The 21671-nt window shown below is 39.8% G+C and overlaps 2 protein-coding genes across 9 annotated transcripts in view; one reads left to right on the forward strand and one right to left on the reverse strand.

Moving 5' to 3' along the window:
* Positions 1-19016, reverse strand: part of KATNIP (katanin interacting protein) — a 60967-nt gene extending 41951 nt beyond the window's left edge. For 2 of the 6 annotated variants that reach the window (XM_061473205.1, XM_061473201.1), the window contains exons 1-11: positions 18917-19016; positions 17879-17955; positions 17233-17402; positions 12713-12798; positions 9882-10016; positions 7551-7812; positions 6231-6383; positions 4007-4170; positions 1703-1815; positions 1154-1256; positions 525-731 (exon numbers count right to left, since the gene is read on the reverse strand). In XM_061473205.1, coding sequence (XP_061329189.1) covers positions 525-731; positions 1154-1256; positions 1703-1815; positions 4007-4170; positions 6231-6383; positions 7551-7812; positions 9882-10016; positions 12713-12798; positions 17233-17402; positions 17879-17955; positions 18917-18970 — 1524 coding nt within the window. In that variant the 5' untranslated portion in view covers positions 18971-19016. Of the gene's footprint in view, positions 1-524; positions 732-1153; positions 1257-1702; positions 1816-4006; positions 4205-6230; positions 6384-7550; positions 7813-9881; positions 10017-12712; positions 12799-17232; positions 17403-17878; positions 17956-18916 lie in introns of those variants that run through there. The other 4 variants (XM_061473204.1, XM_061473203.1, XM_061473206.1 and 1 more) reach the window with 4 other exon arrangements.
* The window catches only part of GTF3C1 (general transcription factor IIIC subunit 1), a 41650-nt gene continuing 38947 nt past the window's right edge, over positions 18969-21671 (forward strand). For all 3 annotated transcript variants that reach the window (XM_061473198.1, XM_061473200.1, XM_061473199.1), the window contains exons 1-3: positions 18969-19189; positions 19915-20124; positions 20285-20461. In XM_061473198.1, coding sequence (XP_061329182.1) covers positions 18969-19189; positions 19915-20124; positions 20285-20461 — 608 coding nt within the window. The remainder of the gene's footprint in view (positions 19190-19914; positions 20125-20284; positions 20462-21671) is intronic.

Consider the following 21671-nt stretch of genomic DNA (forward strand, 5'->3'; position numbering starts at 1 on the left):
AAAATAAACAAGTTTCCTTCTTGTCTTTACTTATATTAAACATCTGGAAGAAGTTAGCAGTGAAGTTTCTATACCTTCAGATCACAAGTTTAAACTTAAGTTTATCAGCAGACATAACACCAAAATGTGAAATTCCACATCCTTAAATGTTTGTGATCTTGTTCTACACATATTATGATTACATTACAATGCTTTAAAAACTGAATGTGTTCTTTTATCCAAGATAATACCAGAGTTGATATATAAGGAGACAGAGTTAAAGCTGCCTCCTTCAGTTGCTCAGTTAAGCAAGTCAAGCAATTTAACCAAATTCTGTTCTACACCAAAATTACACCTGAATGCGAATATCTTGGTCAGGAAAGCAGGATTTGTTAATAATGAGCAATATTTGTGGGTTTTTTTAATTATCAGACAGTTGTTATGCAAATCAGGTTCAAAAAGCAATCATGTTTCTAAAAAACCTTTGTGATATTAAGGAAATATTATCATGAGAAATTTTCACATCCAGGACCAAGCTGTCTTACATTTAAGTTCTTATTGACCAAGCAGCACAAATCCCCTCGGTTGTCAGCATTCCGAATGTCCACATCGTGAGGAGACACAAATATCTTTTCATTGTATAAATCAAAGAATTCCACCTTGCTCAGGCCCACGTTTACAGGATTTCCCCAGTTAGAAAGAAGTTCCATAGTCACATAAATAGCATCTTGTACTTCCATACTGGTTGCCATCTGGGACAAAATGAAATATGGTATAAACATAAGTGACAAAACAATAAAATAAAGACTGTTAAGACTACAATACTGATGAATCAGAAAAAAAAAGCTTCCAAACTCAAGGCCACCTGGATGATATTCAATCCAGGTTCCACTAGTTTTGCCCCACATCAATTAATAAATCTATGGCAGGCTAAGAGAAAAGAACTATCACCCTCTTAGGAAGCCCAAGGAGAAAACAGCTCTCTGTTCTTTGCCTGATTCTTTAGTCATTTTGATGAACAAAGGAACAGTGATAAATTCTCTTCTCATACACTGCCCATTAATTGACCTGGGGCAGAAGTGGCAGAATACAGATCATTCAATCTCTTGATTGAATCATTCAAATGTTTCAGTAATACCAGGAAGCATCAGTTACAGTACGCATATATACAAACCTTCTCTCTCAACATGGATTTGTCATCAGACAGGAATACGTCATTGTCACAGGCAGAATTATGCTCAGGCTCTTGAAGGACTTCTGGACGTTTCTTCTGGTGTCTAAAACATACATATTCTGTGTTACTTTCTCATAATTCTTGTGTTTTTAAGAAACAGTTTAGTTGGTTCAAAGGTGAAGAGATGACAAGACAAACCCACACACCCCAGGGAATAATCCCACATACCCCTACACTGAATGACAACTATTGTGGCGTCCCACCCTAGATAATTTGATTAAGAGACTGGGCTCCAGTTCTCAGCTGGTTCTGAGGCAGTCTGACAAAGTAATACATAGGTAGTATAAAAACAGACAAAGATGCTGGCAGTTCCCTAATCCATAGAGACTGGCCCAAGGCTGGAACTTTCTCCCTAATTTGATACCACTTGCATGATGTCTCAAGTATCTAAAGATTATCAGGTGTAGTGGTACTACACTACACCTGGTGGTATACCTAAAAATACCTCTTCAAAACAGGAAGCTAGCCTTAGAAGAAATATATATATACCTGGTTCCAGAAGAACAAATTCTCTCAACAGCTTCTTTGATGTCAGTCTTTGTCTGGCTTTTTTCTGCAGGTTCACTCGTTGTAGAAACAACAGATGAAACAGAAAACCTCTTCTAAGTAAGAAAAAGATGAACATGTTTCATCCACACTGTTATCTACATATCAATGAGTATAAATCTGCATCTCTGGAATAAATAAGAGTTTGGGCCCAGCTATGGTTTCAGCTAACCTTAGCTAATTTGCAACTATATTTCGTTAAAGCACATTTAACAGACTTGGTCTTGATTTGCAATGAAAGACTCGAGTTTGGAGCTTGATCTTTGTTTGGAAGAAAAGTAACATAAAAGCATTCTCTGATGACTATTCAATATATATACACTGAATAGTATACATGTGTCTCTGCCTGAACTCTTTCCTTCTCCAAAATAGGATCATAAAGACTTTCAAACCTCCAAAAGCTCAGTTTTATTAGAATAATAAGAATAAAATTTTGACTTAATTTTTAAATATAGAACTATCAGTGACTATCTAAGAGGAAACAGAGGAAAAGTTCTGCTCTGGTCTCTTTCTCTGCCCATACCCAAGTCTGTACCCTCCTTCCTTTGTTATTTTTCCTAAAAAGTTGCTAGTAGCTTCTGTCAGAGACAGAATACACAGCACAGTGAACAACTAGTCAGAGAGGAACAGCAATCCTTCTGCTCTTAGGTCACTTCCATTTCTATGATGTTTGAAGAGTAAGGGAACTCTAAAATGCTCAGAAGTTCATTAGTTTTTTAGTATTAAAAATTCTACATTGTTATACATTTAAATACCCAAGGCCAAGTTCCACAATTGGGTAAGCAAAATTAAATTACTTTTGGAAGATCATTTAGGTCAGCTTTAAGACTGAGAACACACAGTTTGTTTTTGAAACTCAATCTCAAGTGTCAGGGTAAAATTACAGCTATTTTAAGTGTTATTTCATTATTTCTCATTTAAGCACAACAGTATTAAAATTAGCAGGAAGATGCATTATGTGAGAATATTCAATAAAATTTGTTCTCTTGATCACAAACTATAATATCTCAAAAACAAGAGAAATAAGATTGTAAAGTTGACCTAGATGGTGAAATCAGATGTACTTACCTATAGTAAAAGAACATTTTCACCTTTGCTCCTAACCAAAACTCCCCAGAAACCTAATGCTGGCTCAGCAATGACAGCAGATACATATTCATTATTCAGGGAGCATCAGCTTAGGCTAAAGTAGTCACCTGTTTTGGAAACTCTCGGAATTCAAATGAGGAATTCCACGAGTGCCTAGGCATATCTCTTTTCCTTCCTATTAAAATCAGCCTTCTAAACACCAAACTGGAAACAGACTTTGAATCCATGAACACTGTCCTTAACAGACAGTTCTGTAAATCTTGGTTTATGCTCAAATTTATGTACTTTATTTTACTGTTAGAACTGAATTACTGGTTACGCTCAAAGTTTAGCTAGGATTTTCAGTACAAGCCTCCTTATTCTTTAAATTAACGAGGAATAATGGTCTTACCTGAATAAGAAGGGGATGGATTTTTGTTGATTTCCTTGTTTATAAGACAAGTTTTTAATTATTTTTAAATGTGGTTGTTGGAGATAAGAGATATACATGCACTGGTGCAGAAAACCCATACTATCCCCTTCTCACTAGGAGCCAACAGTGTACATGACAGCTCTGCTCCAAAAGCAGAGTATGTATTAACAGGGAACAGTGCCCATATTAATGAGTCCAGTAGGAAGACAGGATTTATTGCTATGGAAATCACATATTATCTTGTTTCAGAAGCTTCCAGAATGAAAATGGCCCAACCAGGCATGCATGCGCCCCGTCTCTGCTTCCTCACAGCTTCCCCTCCTCCCTGGCAGAGCATGAGCCTCACAGAGTCCTTGGTCAGGGTAAACATCACTTAGCAACAACCGACAACATCGGCTTCACCAACACTGTTCTCAAACTAGAAGTCAAAACACAGCACTGCACCAGTTAACACAAAGGAAAAAACGTGACTGCTACTGCTGAACCCAGGACAGCATTTCACTGTACAAGCATATCATGTGACTGGTCTATCTGTTGCTCAGTGATCTCTGAAATCAAGATAGAACTGTGAGATACTAACCTGAGGAAGCAGATTAAAGAAAACCACCCTATGGAAGAATAATACAAATTCAATTACACTGAAGAGGCATCACCATTCATTCATACACAATGTTAATTGTAAGAGATTGTAATTTATGGGGGGTTTGCTACTTGATCAAACAGCCCTCCTCTATATTTTGCCATACCTTCTGAGGGCTTGTGGAAAACATCTGCCCTTGCAGATCCCTCTGCAAGACTTCATTTTCAATTTGCATTGCTTTAATCACAGCTGAAACCGAGAGAGCAGGATCCTTCTCACACACACTCTTTCGAGTTGCAGAAAGTGGGATTTCTGGTCGACTTAAGGGTCCTGCCACCAAAAGAAGGAAAGAATATTCATTTGTCTGGAAACACAAGTATGGATCATTAAAACAGAATACATGTGAAACATCCAGTTCAGTTACTGACACAGGGCTTTGCTAGCAGTCTGTAAGCATCCCAAGCAAGGCTGAATTGCTCCAATTTGTTTTTATATTAAGATTCCAGGTCAGAGATACTTTAGACAACAGCTGGAACAGTATCTTAAGAGCAGGCAAACTGGCTAATGAAAAACATAATTTTTACACTTTAAGAATGTTTTGAACTTGCTCCGTTCTGGTATTTAATGGAAATGCCTTGTAACAGTCCATTGAAAAAAAGTATATGTAATTTCAGCACATCAGAATTTTTCAATGTAACTGGGGTGTTCAGCTATTTTGGAGGAATCCAGAGAGTCTTCTAGAAAAACAAGGGGAGTCAGGAGTTGCTACTTGCAAGGCAAAACAAATGACCTTATTACTTAAGTAGCCATCAAAATGCCCATACACATCCCAATCTTCCAAGCAATCGTGGAGAAATAGAAACGTCACAGCCTATAAACAGATTTAAAAGAAAGGAAATAAAATTTAACAATAGAGGATCCAAGACTGGACTAAGAGTAGCACAGTGGTTATATTCAAGGACTTCAAAAGTCAAGGGAAAAAAAGGGACAGAATCTACACAGACATTTAGATCAAGTGAAAATATTGAAGAACAGGCTGACAAGCAAGCATGCTTATAATGCTGCAGTGAGATTTACTAAGCAGGAAAGTAAAATGGCAGTAGATGCTAGTAACATGAAGACTACCTTGGAAAGACAGGAATTAAAACTGAATAGAGACTTGCATGCATTCACAATCTTTAAGCCATATGTCATCCACACTCATAAAAACTCTTACCAAGTATTAGTCATCTCTGAAAATACAAGGACAAAATACAGTCCTTTTTATTTTTCTATAACAATCCCCCAAAATGAAATTAATTTAAGGATTTAAAGTGCTGCTTGGACAGAAATGTTTCTAACAAGCACTATTAGAATGAGAAAATGCTATGCACATCTTTGGAAAGTGGTCAAAGCAAGCATCTGCTCAGACAGATGGTGGGCGAGGGTCTCAAACCACAAAGATTTATCCTGAAGCCAAAAAGAATTAGCTGCTTTTCCTCAATTTCGTTTTCTGCCAATTAAGAAACTAATATTTTGACTTTTCAAAGCCATTAGTTTTACTGCTTTCTTGGGACACATCTGTATTACGATTCTTTGAAAAGAACTATCTTAACCACAGAGTATGGTAAGTCTGAAAACTTTATCTCAGACTTTTCAAAAATCAAGTTCATCAGAATTGTTCAATTAAGGACTGTGCTGAAATAAGAACTGCAGCCATGATTTCAGGCCCTAGATTTGTGACTTTTTGGGGTTTGATTTTTTTTTTTAGCTGAAGTAAAGACCACACCTTAGCAGCAGATTTCTAAAATAAGCAGTAGTGCCTTCAAAATGGTGTTTGCCAGTCCAGGAGAAACATTTTCCAGTACGGTACTAGATACCAGGTCACCTACCCAGCACTGGAGACTGACCTGCAGTGTTCAAGGTGCAATTCAAGTACAGTCCCAAGCAGCAACAGAGCTAATTTTGCTGTGCCATGTAAAACTAGGCCTTTACTGCTATAAATGCATTGTGTTAGAATCTTCCAAAGCATCGACTCCTGATTTTGACAAGCCACATTTCTGTTAAGACCACAGGGAACAGATCTCCATAAGGGAAGTGGGAAACCCAGAGCGAGCACAAAGACTGAAAGGGAGAGGAAAAATTCTTATGCTGCGGAAGAAGAAAGAGAAGGAAGGTAGCAAACATGCAAGAGAAGACAAAAGCATATAGGCTGTGGTCTTTCTCACAATTTTACTTGAGATAAAACACTCCAGGTGGTAAAAACAACAACAAAAAAACACATTAAAAAAAGATTACAACAGCTAAGAAAAATCACATAACAACAGATGTGTGCTCAAATTACATCTGAGCCAGAGGGCAAAAATGCACAAAACCTCTTCTGATTGACATTATATATTCTTATTTCTTACTAGAACAGTTTTTCTCATGTCTTTTTCCCTGGTGGAAGAAATCAGCAGAGAATGGCCGCATTATTTTATTTTTCACCACAACTGGTCTGACAGGAATGTACATTTCAGCATCATCTTTTCTTTTTGCTGAGAGAACTCGTCCTGGCTTCACTTCTGCAATAAGGAACAGAAAAATCAACTTCAGAGATATTTAGGAGCAGTCAGCCAGGGAAAACTTACTGGATCTTAACTGCTAACATGTTGCCTATTTAGCTATATTCGCATAGTTAAAACTGATAACCTCCATCCTGCCTCTCTTTCATTGATACTGTTCCATTGATATAGAAGTACATAGGCAAGGCTCGAACAGACTTAGTGAAACAAAATAAACTATATTGTTATAAGTTACAAATATCTCTCATCTATACCAGGTATTTACCTGCATTAGTGTTAAGAAAAGCAAAAATAAAAAAGAAGTCTTAAATAAAGACTAAAATGTTGTCTTATTTAGAAATTTCAAGGCAGGGGAGGGTTGCCTGGTGTAGTTCATCTGCAACACAGCTTTGAAATCTCTCTGGGAAAAAAAAAATAATCTCTCCCAAAGATGTTCTTCTCACTGCTGCTGCTCCATCCCTTGCTCCTATCCCTTCTTCTGCCTCCTCTCCACATTCATACTCCACTCACCTCTGTGATATTGAGAGAAACACTCCTTTTCTCAATGTGTTTAAAGATTGCTCCTCTTAAGTTAAGCAATTAACTGTGGATAAGGAAAAAAATACAGCAGCCCAAACCCCAAGCCAAAATGCATGAATGCACCTGAAATGGGGGGGGGGAAGTTTGAGAAATACTGAATGCAGGTCAAGGTCTGGTTTCTGCCTGAACATTCTACCTTTAACAAGGTGGGGTGGGGGGTTTAAACAATTTTTGAGACCTAGGGACTGGTTTGGAGTTTCCACATTGAGATCTCCAAAGGAGAAAACCTGACAAAAGGAAGTGGCTGATAGCCAGATTAATTTGCTTTCTCAAATCACTACATCTCTCATGAGCGATGAATAGCACATGCTATCAGAGTATGAAGTGGGCTATATTTTTTTCTTTGCAAAAAAAACCTTATTCTAGTAGTATGAGGATGCAAGTCTCCCAAATCAGGAGATTAAAACAACAGGTTCATGAGTCTAGTAGTATGAGGATGCAAGTCTCCCAAATCAGGAGATTAAAACAACAGGTTCATGAGAGTATCAAGTAGCCATTGATGACTAATCAGCAGCAATTCCCTTAAAAGTAACACTCTCAAAGAATTATTATTATAGTACTGTGGTAGTGTATAATACACAGACTTACTACTTTGATCCTGGCTAAACTCCAACACAGTAACGGTGCCAGAATCAAGGCCAGAACATCCCCCAGCATCCCAATGTTCAGAAGCTTCTTTCTGCAGTGATTTACTGCTGTGTAGCTGAAGACCTCCAAAGCTTGTAACTGTTTCCTCAGTGGAAGACAGTTCTGAAAACACATCTTCTTCAATAGAGTCATATTCATCACTAAGAGAGTCTTCTTCCATGCTTTTCTCTTCTACACTGAGTTGCAAGCTTCTTCTTGATTCCTGGTACAATTCAAACAGATTTGTCAGTAAAACTCAAAGATGCATTGTAAAATAAACAAATGTGGAAGCCCTTCCTCCCTTCGGAGAAAGCAAATCTTCTCATGAACTCAAAGCCATGATGCAGCTAAATATATTCACATTCCTCTGGCATGTCCTCACTCCTCTGATGAGGACTTGTAAAGAAAATCCATCCTACAACAAACACCTTTATTCCTTCTCATCAGAATGTTTGCAGGAAAATTCTGCAGGTCAAGGAATTTTCATGTGCAAAACCAATTCTGGAGAGTAAGTTACAAACAGGAAATAAGTATTGGAGAGGGCAGAGGCATCCACTTTTCCAGTATCACACAGTTAGACTACCATCTCTTGTAGATTGCTATTTGAAGACTAGCTGCAACCTAGATATTCCAAATGCCTTCACAAGACTGCAAAGCTAATGTAATAGCACCTTCTTTATAAGCAAATGTATAGATGATAATAATCCTGTCTTGTACATATTTGTACTCCAAAAAAAGAGTAGAAAAGAACTGTGGTCTAATGGACTAAGCTTACAGTTTGCATAGATTTTTTTAAGTGGAAACACTAACAGGATTTTCGGAAAAAAAGAATCTATTTTGAAATTTACTGTGGAAAAAACTGTCCTGCGTCTCTCAGCATATGCCACAAACAGCATTGATGGTGATGGAGAGCCTTGTGCTTTTATGAATGCAAAAGGAAAAGAGCTTGCATGTCTTCAATACTTTTTTCCCTACTTTGTTGGCATTAAAGTTTTGAGATGAGTATAGGTAAGCAAACTGTATGAGTAAGATGAAAATCTGAAGCTATATTAGGTACAAATGAACTGTGACGGTGCATGTGCAGTTTGCAATGAAAGCTTCAAGATACTCTTCTGCTACAGATTACCCTTGTTAGGAAATCCCTGTTGACAGAAACATATTACAAAGAGCAGGCAAACTTAAATTCAAAAGAGGGTCTATAAATAACCTGAGGCTTGATATTGAGCATGTCCTTATGATAGTCAAGACTAATATTTCTAGCTTTTTGAGAGGGAATTGTACAGGCTTTCCTTTAGTTTGAAACCTCATAATGTGCATTGTAACAAGATATTCAAGAAATCAATTATAGCTTCAGGAAAACCCAAATATTTCCATTTGGGATACAAAGAAAAGTCGGGGATTGGTTTAAAATTTTTAGCTTACTACACACCAATAAATGATTAGAAACATCCATCACTGTAAACAACTTACTGGCTTGTAGACTTAAAAAAAAATCCTAAGCTCAAAAGCAATATAGGAAAGGCTAGGAAAAAATGCTTGGGAAGTTTGTCTGATGTCAGTGGTAAGATGTATAGACAGTTTCATACATAGATGTTACCCCAGTACCCAGAAAAGCTTTATTGATGTCATTAATTGGTTAGTCAGAGAAACAGTCATAAATTTTTGTTCATTTATTCCTTTTTTTTTTTGGGGGGGGGGCGGGGATAGGAGGTTTGTGAAGTGCGCTGGAACAAACTACAATTAGTACTCAAGAAGTGGAAGGCTGAACTATCAAACCATGGAGTCAATACAAAAACAACTCTTGACGGAAAGCAACTGTACTGACTATAGTATTTTTAAAACTTCACTCTGACTTTTGTTAGGTAAAACAATGACACACAACAATTTCAGCACATTATTCAAAACTAACCTAAACCCAGAAAAACTTGCTGTTTAAGCTTTCTCTGACCTGACAGCCAAAAGTGCCATTCATTATGGTGTATAACCATTAAGTGAACTAGAAAAGTCTTCTTGCATGAGATACCTTGGTTCTAGCCAACAGAGACAATATTCTACCGCTTTAAAATGGGACTTAAGATATTATAGAGTATTGATAACTGAGGTTAGATCTTCAAAGTAATTTTACTTTGGTTTTTAATTTTTTACTTATGTCACATCTCATTAATGTAAGATCACCTTGTGAAAGAAACTCTATATGCTGGGTTTCAATGCTCTAGTCAAGACTGATACCGAGGACCATTCACATTTCAATTGACACTACCATGAACAATAGAAGGCAACTGCCAATTGTACCTGGGAGTAAGGGAGAGGATCATCACCATTTGTCTCCACGTTCAAGCTTTCATACGGTTCAAAATCCTCAGAGTACTCAGGAGGAGGTTTAATGCGGAGTTTAGTCCCCTGTTCTGTTTTAATCTCCACAGTTTTCTGTTAAAAGCAGCATTCAAAGAAATTAGACATCTTTTGTGCTACCAGCAGTACAAAAAGAATAATCATCACATTTTACATAACAATATCTGGATCAAGTGATGCTTTTCCCCTCTGTTCCATAGAAGGTTTCTGTCCTCCCTGAGCTCACCTTTGGGCCCCTATGTTACAGCTTAACTGCACTAGTCAGACGTCTCACCTGCTGCTGCTATCCCCAGAGTGGGTCAGGCCCAGCAAACATCATGCATTTCACACCAAACTGAGTGCCCATTGGAGTTCACCCCCTCACCTCAACAAGTAAGTGAAAAACTGATACGACTAGGGACATAGCAATCAACAAAGCAGCTGCAGTGGAATCACTTCAAGCAGGCATGTAAAGAAGTGCTGGTGGAACAACCTTATGGCAAAAGCTCTCATGCCTCTTCTGGGGAATCGGTGTGCTTGGCTGCCTCCCTGAAATGCATCTACACTGATGGAGAACACAGGGAAACAAACAGGAGGAGTCAGAAGCTTGTATCCAGTTACAGGGTATGACCTCATTGGGATCACAGAGATACGGTGGGATAGCTTACAAGGCTGAAGTGTTGTGACAGATGAATACAGGCACAGACTCTTTAAGAAAGGCTGAGAAGGTGAGAAGGAATTACCACCCTTTATGTGTGCGAGAGCTGGAATGTACAGAGTTCTGCAAAGAAGAGGTCAGGAGACAGTCAAAACCAGCGGGCAGACAGCATGGGTGCTGTTATAGGAGGTATCTGTATGGACCTCCTTATCAGAAAGAAGTAGATGAGGCCTTCCTCAAAAAGGTGGGACCCTTTTTCTCATGGAGTACTTTAACACACCTGTTGTCTGCTGGAAAGACAATATAGCAGGGCTCAAGCAATCTATCTAGGAGATCTTTAGAGTGCACAGAGGATTAAGAAGCCAACAAGCACAGATGCTCTGCTGGAGATGCTGGGAGAGCTGGGACTCTTCAGCCTGGAGAAAAGAAGGTTCACGGGTGGGGGTGTGTGTCATCAAAGTGTATAAATTCCTGGCAGGTATCTGCTCACTGATAGGACAAGAGGTAATTGAACATAGATAACAAAAGTAAAAAAACCAACCAAACAACAAAAAAAAAACAACCCACAAATCCAAACTCAACATGAAATTCCATCTGAACAGAAGAAAAAAAAATACTGCGGGGTGATCAAACACTGGAATGCCTGAGCACAGGGAGTGGTCCAGATGAACTCAGTAGTTCCCTTTCAAGCACAATAATTCTGTGATTCTGTAATGTCTGTGTATGAAAATGACTACCTGAAGTAACTGTGGGTTTTTGAAGACGTGTCACTCTTGTGCATATGAGGGGAATATGTTCTGCCATAAGCATTCAAGCACAAAGACTTCTTTGCCTTTGTAAATGTCAGACACGGCTGTGAAAGTCATTCAAATTAACTTGTTTTACTTCATAATTAGGATGCAATCAAAGTATGCACACTGTCAGTTAATTCGAGCATGGCTGAAGAGGGGTAGAAGATTTGCGAAACTCATCTTTCTGTACCACAGAATTATCTGGTTTTCCCCACTTTTGAATTCTGTTGCAGACAACAGAAGAGGACTATTTCACTAAAGGTAACATGTGATCCAGAAGTCTGTGCATTGATTCTAAACTTAGTTATCTGGTGTTCATACACTCCTCTAACATTTTGTAACTGCCAGGAGCAGAGATATCCTAAGGCAGCCTGGCTTTTGATAGAATGTGCTCTTCAATAAGTCTGTCTTGCCACCTTATAGCGTACCTTAACACAGCTTACGTTTGATGTTTGAACATGAGCTCCTAGCTGAGAAAATTAATTCAGCTAAGCAGCAAGGGTGACAAGTAATGCAGCCTTGAAACTTGAATATGCAATATTTGCTGAAAGAAAACCTGCATGATATGAACACCACTGCAGTGACACAGACCCCTGATCCCCAGTCACTCAAGCACGGATCTGATATCCAGCCAGGGCAATTGCTAATCAGGGTAATTATTTAGGTGACATGTCTCAGTTGTTCAGAATTCACATTCAGGACAGTTTAAGTCAGATCCTTCTTTAGGCCAGATGGAAAAAAAAGAACATTGATGTTTCTCCAGGGAACCAATAACTGTGTACCTAATGGCTTCAAATTTCTTATGCACAGGGACAGTATTATCTATCGGCAGGGACTTTTATTATCTACATGCATCTTCCTTTCTTCTCATCTACGAGAATCTGTCACAAAGTACAACTCAAGCTATACAAATTACACCTCTGTGCCCCTAGATACTATTGCAGGATGCAAAACAGCAGTGACAGGCAGGGATATTTCTCCAAAATAAGTTTCTCTGCCCTTTGCACTAAAGTTCTCTAGGCTTGCCATCAGAGATGTCAAGCAGCGGCTGTTCTGCTGGAGGACAGATTGAGCCAGTCATGTCAAGGCTATAGAGGTTTCTATTACAGTCATCACTGAAACCAGATCCTTTCAATGAGATTCACCTCTTCAGGCTTCAAAGTAGACACAAAATTGGTCATGATTATCATTTCACATTGTCACTTAGTATCCATACCAAACCAAGATTCAGATTCTACAATAGTCCCACTACCCACTATCTACTAGTTGCAATCAATTCCCCCTAAAATGATTTACTATATAAGAATTAGTTCAGAGATGCATTCTTTCAAGCTGTTTCTTACCTGAAGCCAACCTCTGCGTTGTATTTTCCTTGGTACAGTCTGTATGCTGTGTTCTCGCAAATCTCTCTCTTTTAGCTGGGCTGCTTCTTCAGAACAGAGACAAGACAAAACAGAAATACAGTATCTGACAATATATATCTTAGTTTGCATTCTTTTCTTTCCCCCTTCAACACATCCCCCACACCCCCTAGATAAGAACAGAAAAGTCCTTGACATGTGAATGGTATCAACAACTGAAAAGGCAATCCACTTCAGATATTGGCTAGTTGTGTATTAGTAGCAGGAGTCTTGAACCTCTTCAGGGACAGTCATCATCATGTGTATTCCAGAGAATAAATTGTTTCAACATACATTAGTTTAACAGCAAGTGAAGCCCCATGTTCATTGATACAGAAGGGTAGAATTATGTTCTAGAATAGGGGTACACATCATTCATTCTAACTCCTAGCTGGGTATACAGTAACCTGTCTCAGGAAGCCAGCTGATCCCAGAACCCATGCTATTGAAGGCAGACTCTGACAGACAGGTCCTGGTGAACAATAAGTGATGTGCTGGGTTTACAAAGGAATACTGTGTGTTTACTTGCAAACTAAAGAAACGTAAGAGACTGGCAAATTAAACAGAATGTATTAGGTATGATACTGTGCAGAGAAGAGTTTTTCCTGTACAAGTGAAGGACGTACAGTAAGTATATTCTATAAGTGAAAATAAAATACGTGAAGGACAAATAATCATTTTCATTCATTTCTAAGGCAAGAAAAAATTGGTTCCAGAACTTCTGCAAAAATTCTGTGCACGGTCAAGGAGAACTAAGGGTTCCTGTGCTGGAAATAGTCCCAGCTTACAGTGGAACAACGTTTTTTTGAGAAGATGCGTTGATTGAGACAAAGAGACAAGCATCCTGCAGGACACATCAGCACCCTCAATGGAACAAGGACATCATTAACACTCTCAAGAGCATCCTAAATAAAGGCATCTTATTTCCTCCTATGTGCAAGGCAGATTTACAGCTTCCACTTCTTCTCAGTGGAGAAAAACAGCTGATGCAAAACCTCTTTTCTTTAAGCCATAATTTAATGGTCACCCTAAGCCAGCAGAAACTGGCACTACCAATAAAAGAAGCAGTCGTCCTATGTAGGTCACAGACTCACAGAAAGATTTAGTTTGGAAGGAACCTCTGGAGGTCACCTAGACCAACCTTCCATTCAAAGCAGGGCTTGCTTCAAAATTAGATCAGGTTGCTCATTACAACTTTCAATACCACATTTTCTATTTGTGTTGGACAACCCAAAACACACCTGCGCAGTGAACCGTTCAGAGAATTCACATGGGCAAGTTTTAACTAAGGAAAAACATAAAAGAAAGATCACTTTTTATTGTAGTCACTTGTGCAATCTGGTTTACCATGAGATTGCACAAATGCTAGTACAAGCAGATACAATAGGCACAGGGCAGGACCATTCTTGTGGGAACAGGGTATGACTGTCTATTTAGAGTGATCATAAAATTACAGAGCAAGAAAAATGAGATGTTCTACTGCTTCAGCACAAAGCATATCTCTTAGGCCTGAAACAGGACTAAGAACAGAGGGGAAAAGGAATGGACTGCTCCAAGAAACAAAAACAGCTCTTCCAACTAGAGGTCCTGCTACTCCATTACACTATTCTTAAGTAACTCCAGAAATACTCTGCAGTCATTAGCATTGGTGGTTATTGCTATGAGGCTCTTCTGGCACCGAGGGCGAACTGTCCTGAGACTACAATGCTAGAAGCGAGGTCTCACTCAGTCACTGCTTTGGGACAGAATTAGAAACATCTTTCACCTCCTAAGCAATCTGTCTCTTCTAAGCAATGTCCCAGAAGGCTACACACATGCGCTACAAACTTAAGTAGGAAAAACGGACAGGGTAGGTCTTATGCTACCACTGCTGAGTATGTGGTTCTCAGAACTGCGTATTTTGTGATGGTTTCATGTCACCAGGTTTCTCTAAACCAGGAAAAACAATAGCTCCCAAGCAGAAGTTGATGCAGCTGAACTAGTCATCTGTGCTATAAACATTACTTTAGAACAAAAAAATCATTCTCATGCGGTGGATGAGATTTGAATACCAACCACTGCCTGTTTCAGCATACAAAACAGGCTCACTGGTGTCATTCCCTTGGAGACTTGAGCTAACAGTGCTTATTCTAGTAGCCAAGAACTGAGTAGTACATCATCAAAATACTACTTGTAATCAAATGAGATTCCATGCTATTCTTAACCACATGTTTGTGACCACACTGACATTCACTGGAAGTACACAGATGGTTGTGAAACTATGCCTAGGTTACGCACCCAAAGAAGTAACAGTATACCTAGAGACAAGCTTCACTACCTTAGAAGCCCATCATTTACTTTAATTCAATTACTAAGCCTAAGTAAATGCAAAAAGTTGATTAATCACTATTATCATTAATGACTCCTAGGGAACACAAAGAAAATAGTCCAGACAAATATGTTTATGATGACACTTTCAGGAACCGCAAGAAGGGATCTGTGCCCATTCTGTATTACCAAGTATCACACATTCCTAATTTTTCAGAGAAGACTAATCCTATAGATGGATGCTTTAGAAGTAATAAATGATGCAATAACTCTCATGGAAGATGGATAGGGGAGAAAATTTAGTGCTGTATTTCAGCTAGAAATCATTTCTGTAAGTAAAATCATATTCAGTCATGGAGAAGAAATGCCTAGAAATGAAACAGACCACAAACTGCTAAGGTACTACCCCCAGGCAAGAAACTTATACAGATCACCACTGACTCCCACTCTGGACTCTGGTGGCAAAATCAAACAGAAGAAGAAAAATGACAGGATGATGATTCAGTTGCTATCTCTCACTGCAGCTACATGTGTTTAAAATACACATGTATTTTTCTAAAAAAAAAAAAAAAACGCTGGATAGCTGAGAAACAGCAAAACACTGAATTCTCTTTTACAGAGATAATGCTACTGTCTCTATGTTGGTGGAGTTGAGGAAAGGAACAGAGACTGCCACTGAAGTCTTTAAAGGTCCCTAAGACACAATGAAGTACTCCACCTCAACAGACTCAAATGGCATTAAGCAACCATAAAAATAAACAACTTTAGTTAAGCTTAGAGGTAACAGCTACATAGCAGAACTTTAAGAGGAAATCTCTTTTGACAGAGTTCAATTACAGCTGCTGCCACAATGTCCCTGAACAATTTTGGACCAAAAAAGTCAAAGACACTGTTTTACACCCTCTGTAGTTAACCTAAAGATATATCCCAGGATACCAATGATGTCACACATCCCAATGTGATGAAGCACACAATTTCCTTAATTTTCAATATATCCCATAACATGCACTTTTTGCATCATTCCACAAATTTTTCCTTTCATGCAGCACAGTGAAACTAGGTGACTATACGATTCCTTACCACCACCCTGTATAGCCTGCAAGAAATTATATAGCAGTCAGCTAAGCCTGAACACACTTAAATGTGAAAGCAAACAGTATGTAAAAGAAAGAGATGCTGAAGTTAGAGTAACTGTTAGAACCGTTACTAAAAGTCAGTTTCTAGTATTGTTGAGATTAATGAATTTTCAATTGTAACAAGTTATCACACAAGTAACCTTTGAAACCCTTTATCTTCATTTTAAGTGAAAATAAAGCTTAACCAGCCACTATCTATGCAGCAACAGATTAAAAATATACAGCCTAAAATAGGCTGATTGTAGCAAGCGTGAGGATAACAGACTAAGGCTGGTAAACTGCTTTACATAGGGATTTAGTAAAATCAACTTTATTTTCATTATATTAAATAGATTACAAGGCCAGTAAGCTCACAATTTATACCTTCATACATGCAAAATTATTCCTGTCACGACACTGTTCTCTATGACAGACTTAAATTAGAAACAAAACCCACATTTTTAAATAAAGCCAGCTAATCACTGGCAGAAAATGGTAGATTTTTTTTACTTCAAATATTTAAATAAAGCTTAGCTGTCTTTTTCTGACAACTATTACAGTTTAAACATGATTTATGAGCTTAGTGCAGCTATTACTGGATATAACTTGATTATAGTCTGTGTCATCAAATGTAATTTGTCTACAGGACAGCAGACTTAGAGAACACTGAAGTCCACCAGATTTTAAAGCCTATTAACAGTGTTATATGTCAAAGAAAGGTTTAGCATCATGGGACACTGACAATTTATACACATTTCTAATTTTCGAGCTTTAGTTATAACTGTTTAACAAATAGAGAAGCAGGGAAGTTAAATTTTGGAATTAGTCAGGGATCAACTGAGAAATTGATAGGGTACTGCAGACACCACCTCTTATGTACAATCAGCTTAAGGACTCTGATGAGAGTCCCATGGAATTTCATTTCACCAAGCTCAAATGCTGCTTTTACTTTATCATAGCCTGACCAGTAACCTCACCAACTGAACTACAGCTCTGATGAGTAAATGTTTAAAATCTCTGGAAAACTTTCATGGAACTCACCATTTGTCCTGGTGGTCTCAGTCTCATTTTTAAGGCAGCCATGTGATTTGATTTTTCTGCGGTAATTTCTCCGCTCTGAATTAGCTCCATTCAGATACAGAGAAAATCCTCTTTCTAACTGCTCCAGTTTGATTTGTAGGGGATCCTTTCTTTTTAAACGTTCCAGTAACCTGAAGGAGAAAGGATAATATAATTCATCCTTATGCAGTGCAGTGCACAGATAAGCATGCACATAAAGTCAGATATGGTTTGATGACACTTTGACGATATGATGTCCCAAAATCATATGACGTCCCAAAACCAAAAAATATGTTTCCAGTTCACAAGACAAAAACCTTCCCTCTAAGCCATAGGAAAAAAAAAACAAACAAACAAAAAAAAAACCTATTTTATTAACAAATTTGTCTATATTTTCATGTATGCTGAAAAAATATTGTGATCTCTTCTAGACATAAGAACTTTGATGTACTTGGCAAACAAAGAAAAGAGAATTACAAAATGCTTTTAGGCACAGTTAGTTAGACTTTGCACCACAAGTTTAAAAAACAAGTTCTTAAACTAACTTTCACAACTGCTGATATTAGATACTATATTAGGGCACAACAGATACTACATACTCAATGGTGGTAACAATTCTGTATCTTACCGGTTTCTCTGCTGAAGGGATATTAAATATTCGTCATGTTTTTCATCAAAGTCAGTCACCATGTCCTTAATATAAAACTGAAATAAGAATTTAATTGTCACACTTAAGCATAGAAATTATTTATTATAGAGTACTACTGGCTTTGCAACCTCAATAGACATGAATGCCATAAACTGAAACAAGTTCCTTCTACAAAGCATAAAATCATCAGTGCAGCGAACTAAATTCCTGAGGAGGAAACTTTATTTGTTTTACATATTTTTCAGAACACTTCACCATCTACCAAATAGATAAAAATATGAGTTTATAATCCATGAATTGACAATCAAGTCAATTACGGGGCACAAGCTGAAAGGGGCATGCCCAAAGTTCAGCTGCAGGATGATTTTCCTGAATTGTTACTGCTCATAAGGTTAGTTAATTCTAGAACTATGTTAACTCTATTAATTAATTATTATTCATTCTAGAGGCCGTATACATTTAAATTGTTTAATAAAATATTTTCCCTTGCTTGCCGTTCAGGAAAATGAACTTTTATAGCAATCCCCACCAATTATCCCAGAGTAACCGCTGCAACTTGTGGTAGGGTGCCCTCTTACACACTCAGAAGCTTAAACTTGCCACCAGACCGTTCAATTTACTTCTGCACAAAACAGAACAAAACCAAAACACCCACGACCGAACAAAAAAAAAAGTAAACAAATGAAAAAAAAAAACCCACAAACCAGCAACCAAACCCCCCTCTAAACATACTCGATCTCTTACCGACTGCAGTAATGCCCGTCCCGCGGCCCGGCTGAGATAACGCAGTGTGCGGGCTGCTCTAACAGCACTCCCGATCCACAGAGCACAGCCGCACGTCCCGCCCGCCTGCGCTGTACCTGCGCTGTACCTGCGCAGAGCCGGCACAGCCCCGGGCCCGGCAAGAACGGGAGCAAAGCCCCGCCGGGCACAGAGCCAGCCGCGACTCGTCGAGGGGCTAACCGAGCCGGGCCAGACCGCGCCGCCGCGGCCCTGTTTGAGTGTTTCCTTGGTTACCGTCGCGGAGGTGATCTCACTTCCTTCGCGCGGGCCGGAAGCCGTGGCGGGCATGGAGGCGTTATGGGCAGTGCTGGACGAGGTGGCTCTGGAGGGGCTGGACGGGATCACCCTGGGCGCGCTGTGGTACCGTCTGGGCACCCGCTCGCCGCCCTTCCCGCTGCCGCTGGAGCCCGCCACGCAGCAGCTCCTGTGGGCCGCGCTCAGCGCACAGCCCGGTGTCAGCTTCTACCTGCTGCCGCTGGCGCGCCCGCCGCTCCGCCTGCACGACCGGTGAGGGCCGCGCCGGGGGACTGTGAGCCCTTCCTGCCGATCCGCGCTGCCGCGCTTCCCTTGTCCCGCTGGGCTGGGTGCCTCAGGGGGAGGGCTCGCTTCTTTGCGGGGTTCATCGGGCCTGGTTGGTTCCTCGGCCGCCCCGGTGGCTGCCCGTGCCGCCTCTGCTCGTTCCCCGGAGCCGCTTGGGTTTAGCTAAAAGAACGCCGAAGTGGGCTGGGTGTCGGCAGGCAGAGAGGAGCGGGGGTTTGAAGCCTGCTCTGTAGGAGACCTGTGCAGGAGTCCTGGCTAGATTTCTGATCAAATAAATAGTCAGGTTTATTTGACTGGCTAGATTTCTGATCAAATAAGTTGTCAAATTACTATTTGCCCCTTATCTACATGCAGAATTTATGTCCTAGTTCATCAGCATGGATGTACCTGTTGTTTTCCTTTTCTGCATCTAGTATCTATATGTTTCTTGTATTCCCACCATTTAAATATCCTTGGATTTTTGAAGATCGGATAATGTATTCCCCTTCTCCTGCTTCATACACTCTGCCTACTGATAAGGTTTGGTCATGCTCGAGGAGTGCAGCTCTGCGCTTTGTGTTTTTCCAGCTTTGAGGTTTCAAAAGAGTTTCATTTTCCCAAGATATTTCACAGAGATATCAGCATTGTTTGTGTTATATTTCGGTTCCAAAATCCTCTTTCTCGGTTAAATGTTGGCTCTGCTTTCATTTCAGATATGAAGAAATAGACCTTGAAACAGGAATACTAGAAACCAAAAGAGATCCTGTTCCTCTGGATGATATTTATCCTGTCCACATGATTTTGGATAATAAAGATGGCATCCAGGGTTCCTGCCAGTATTTTAAAGAGAGAGTAGATATCACTGATCAAATAAGGAGGAAGGATTTGCAGCCTTGTTATACTTATGTAGAAGCTATTGAAAAGTGAGTGAAATTTTTGTGTCTGTAAAGGTTATTAACTTCAGTTTTAAAATTTAGCCCTCAGTCTGTGCAGATTATATCAAGAGTGGTGTTTGGGGGGTAAGTGATCTCTCTGTTTTTATTGCACTAATAATAATTTATTACTTTCCCTACTGTTTTGTAGATGGGGAGAGAAGCTAGTCATTGTTGCTTCCCAAGACCAGCGTTATAGAGCTTTGATAGGCTGGGAGGGGGACCCTGACTTAAAGCTCCCAGACTTCTCCTACTGTATTCTGGAGCGTTTAGGCCGTGCTAGGTGGCAAGGAGAGCTTCAGAGGGACCTTCACAGTGGGGCTTTCAAGTAAGTTTATGTCTTGCTATAACAATGAAAACAAAGCTAATAAGTTTCCACTGGCTGGCTGTAAAGATCTGTCCACTTAAGACTTCCTATGTATTGATTTAAACTCTTGTTTGTATTTATAGTGTCTCATCCTTACTACCAGAAGCACTGGGTTGTTAGAGCTTGTATTGCTTAAAGCGTACTGATCTCTTCCTTGAGTTCATTATATTACCAGACATTTTTTCATGGAACCAGAGATTGTCTGTTGGGTTAATACATGTTTCTAATTTGTAGAAGTTCTTGCTTTTTCTAAATCACTTTTTCTTCAAACTTGGGTGAAATGATGGTTTTCATTTACTTTTCTTAAGGCATCTTATCCTGCTCAAGTTCTGAAGAAATTCTTTGTCCCCAGAATTTGTGCTGTGTAACATAGAATCACAGAATAGTTAGGGTTGGAAAGGACCTTAAGATCATCTAGTTCCAACCCCCCTGCCATGGGCAGGGACACCTCACACTAAACCAGGTCACCCAAGGCTCTGTCCAACCTGGCTTTGAACACTGCCAGGGATGGAGCATTCGCAACTTCCCTGGGCAACCCATTCCAGTGCCTCACCACCCTTATAGTAAAGAATTTCTTCCTTATATCCAATCTAAACTTCCCGTTTAAGTTCTAACCCATTACCCCTTGTCCCGTCACTACAGTCCCTAATGAAGAGTCCCTCCCCAGCATCCCTATAGGCCCCCTTCAGATACAGGAAGGCTGCTAGGAGGTCTCCATGCAGCCTTCTCTTCTCCAGGCTGAACAGCCCCAACTTTCTCAGCCTGTCTTCATACAGGAGGTGCTCCAGTCCCCTGATCATCCTCATGGCCCTCCTCTGGATTTGTTCCAACAGTTCCATGTCCTTTTTATGTCGAGGACACCAGAACTGCACACAATACTCCAAGTGAGGCCTCACAAGAGCAGAGTAGAGGGGCAGGATCACCTCCTTTGACCTGCTGGTCTTGCTCCTTTTGACGCAGCCCAGGATACGGTTGGCTTTCTGGGCTGCAAGCACACGCTGAAGTTGGTTCATGTTCATTTTCTCATTGACCAACACCCCCAAGTCCTTCTCCACAGGGCTGCTCTGAATCTCTTCTCTGCCCAACCTGTAGCTGTGCCTGGGATTGCTCTGACCCAGGTGTAGGACCTTGCACTTGGCATGGTTATACTTCATAAGGTTGGCATCAGCCC

This window comes from Pezoporus flaviventris, unplaced genomic scaffold, assembly GCF_033815535.1.
Source record: "Pezoporus flaviventris isolate CSIRO_AGI_PZ_B2104156 unplaced genomic scaffold, CSIRO_AGI_Pfla_v1 ptg000078l, whole genome shotgun sequence".
In the NCBI taxonomy this organism is placed as follows: Eukaryota; Metazoa; Chordata; class Aves; order Psittaciformes; family Psittacidae; genus Pezoporus; species Pezoporus flaviventris.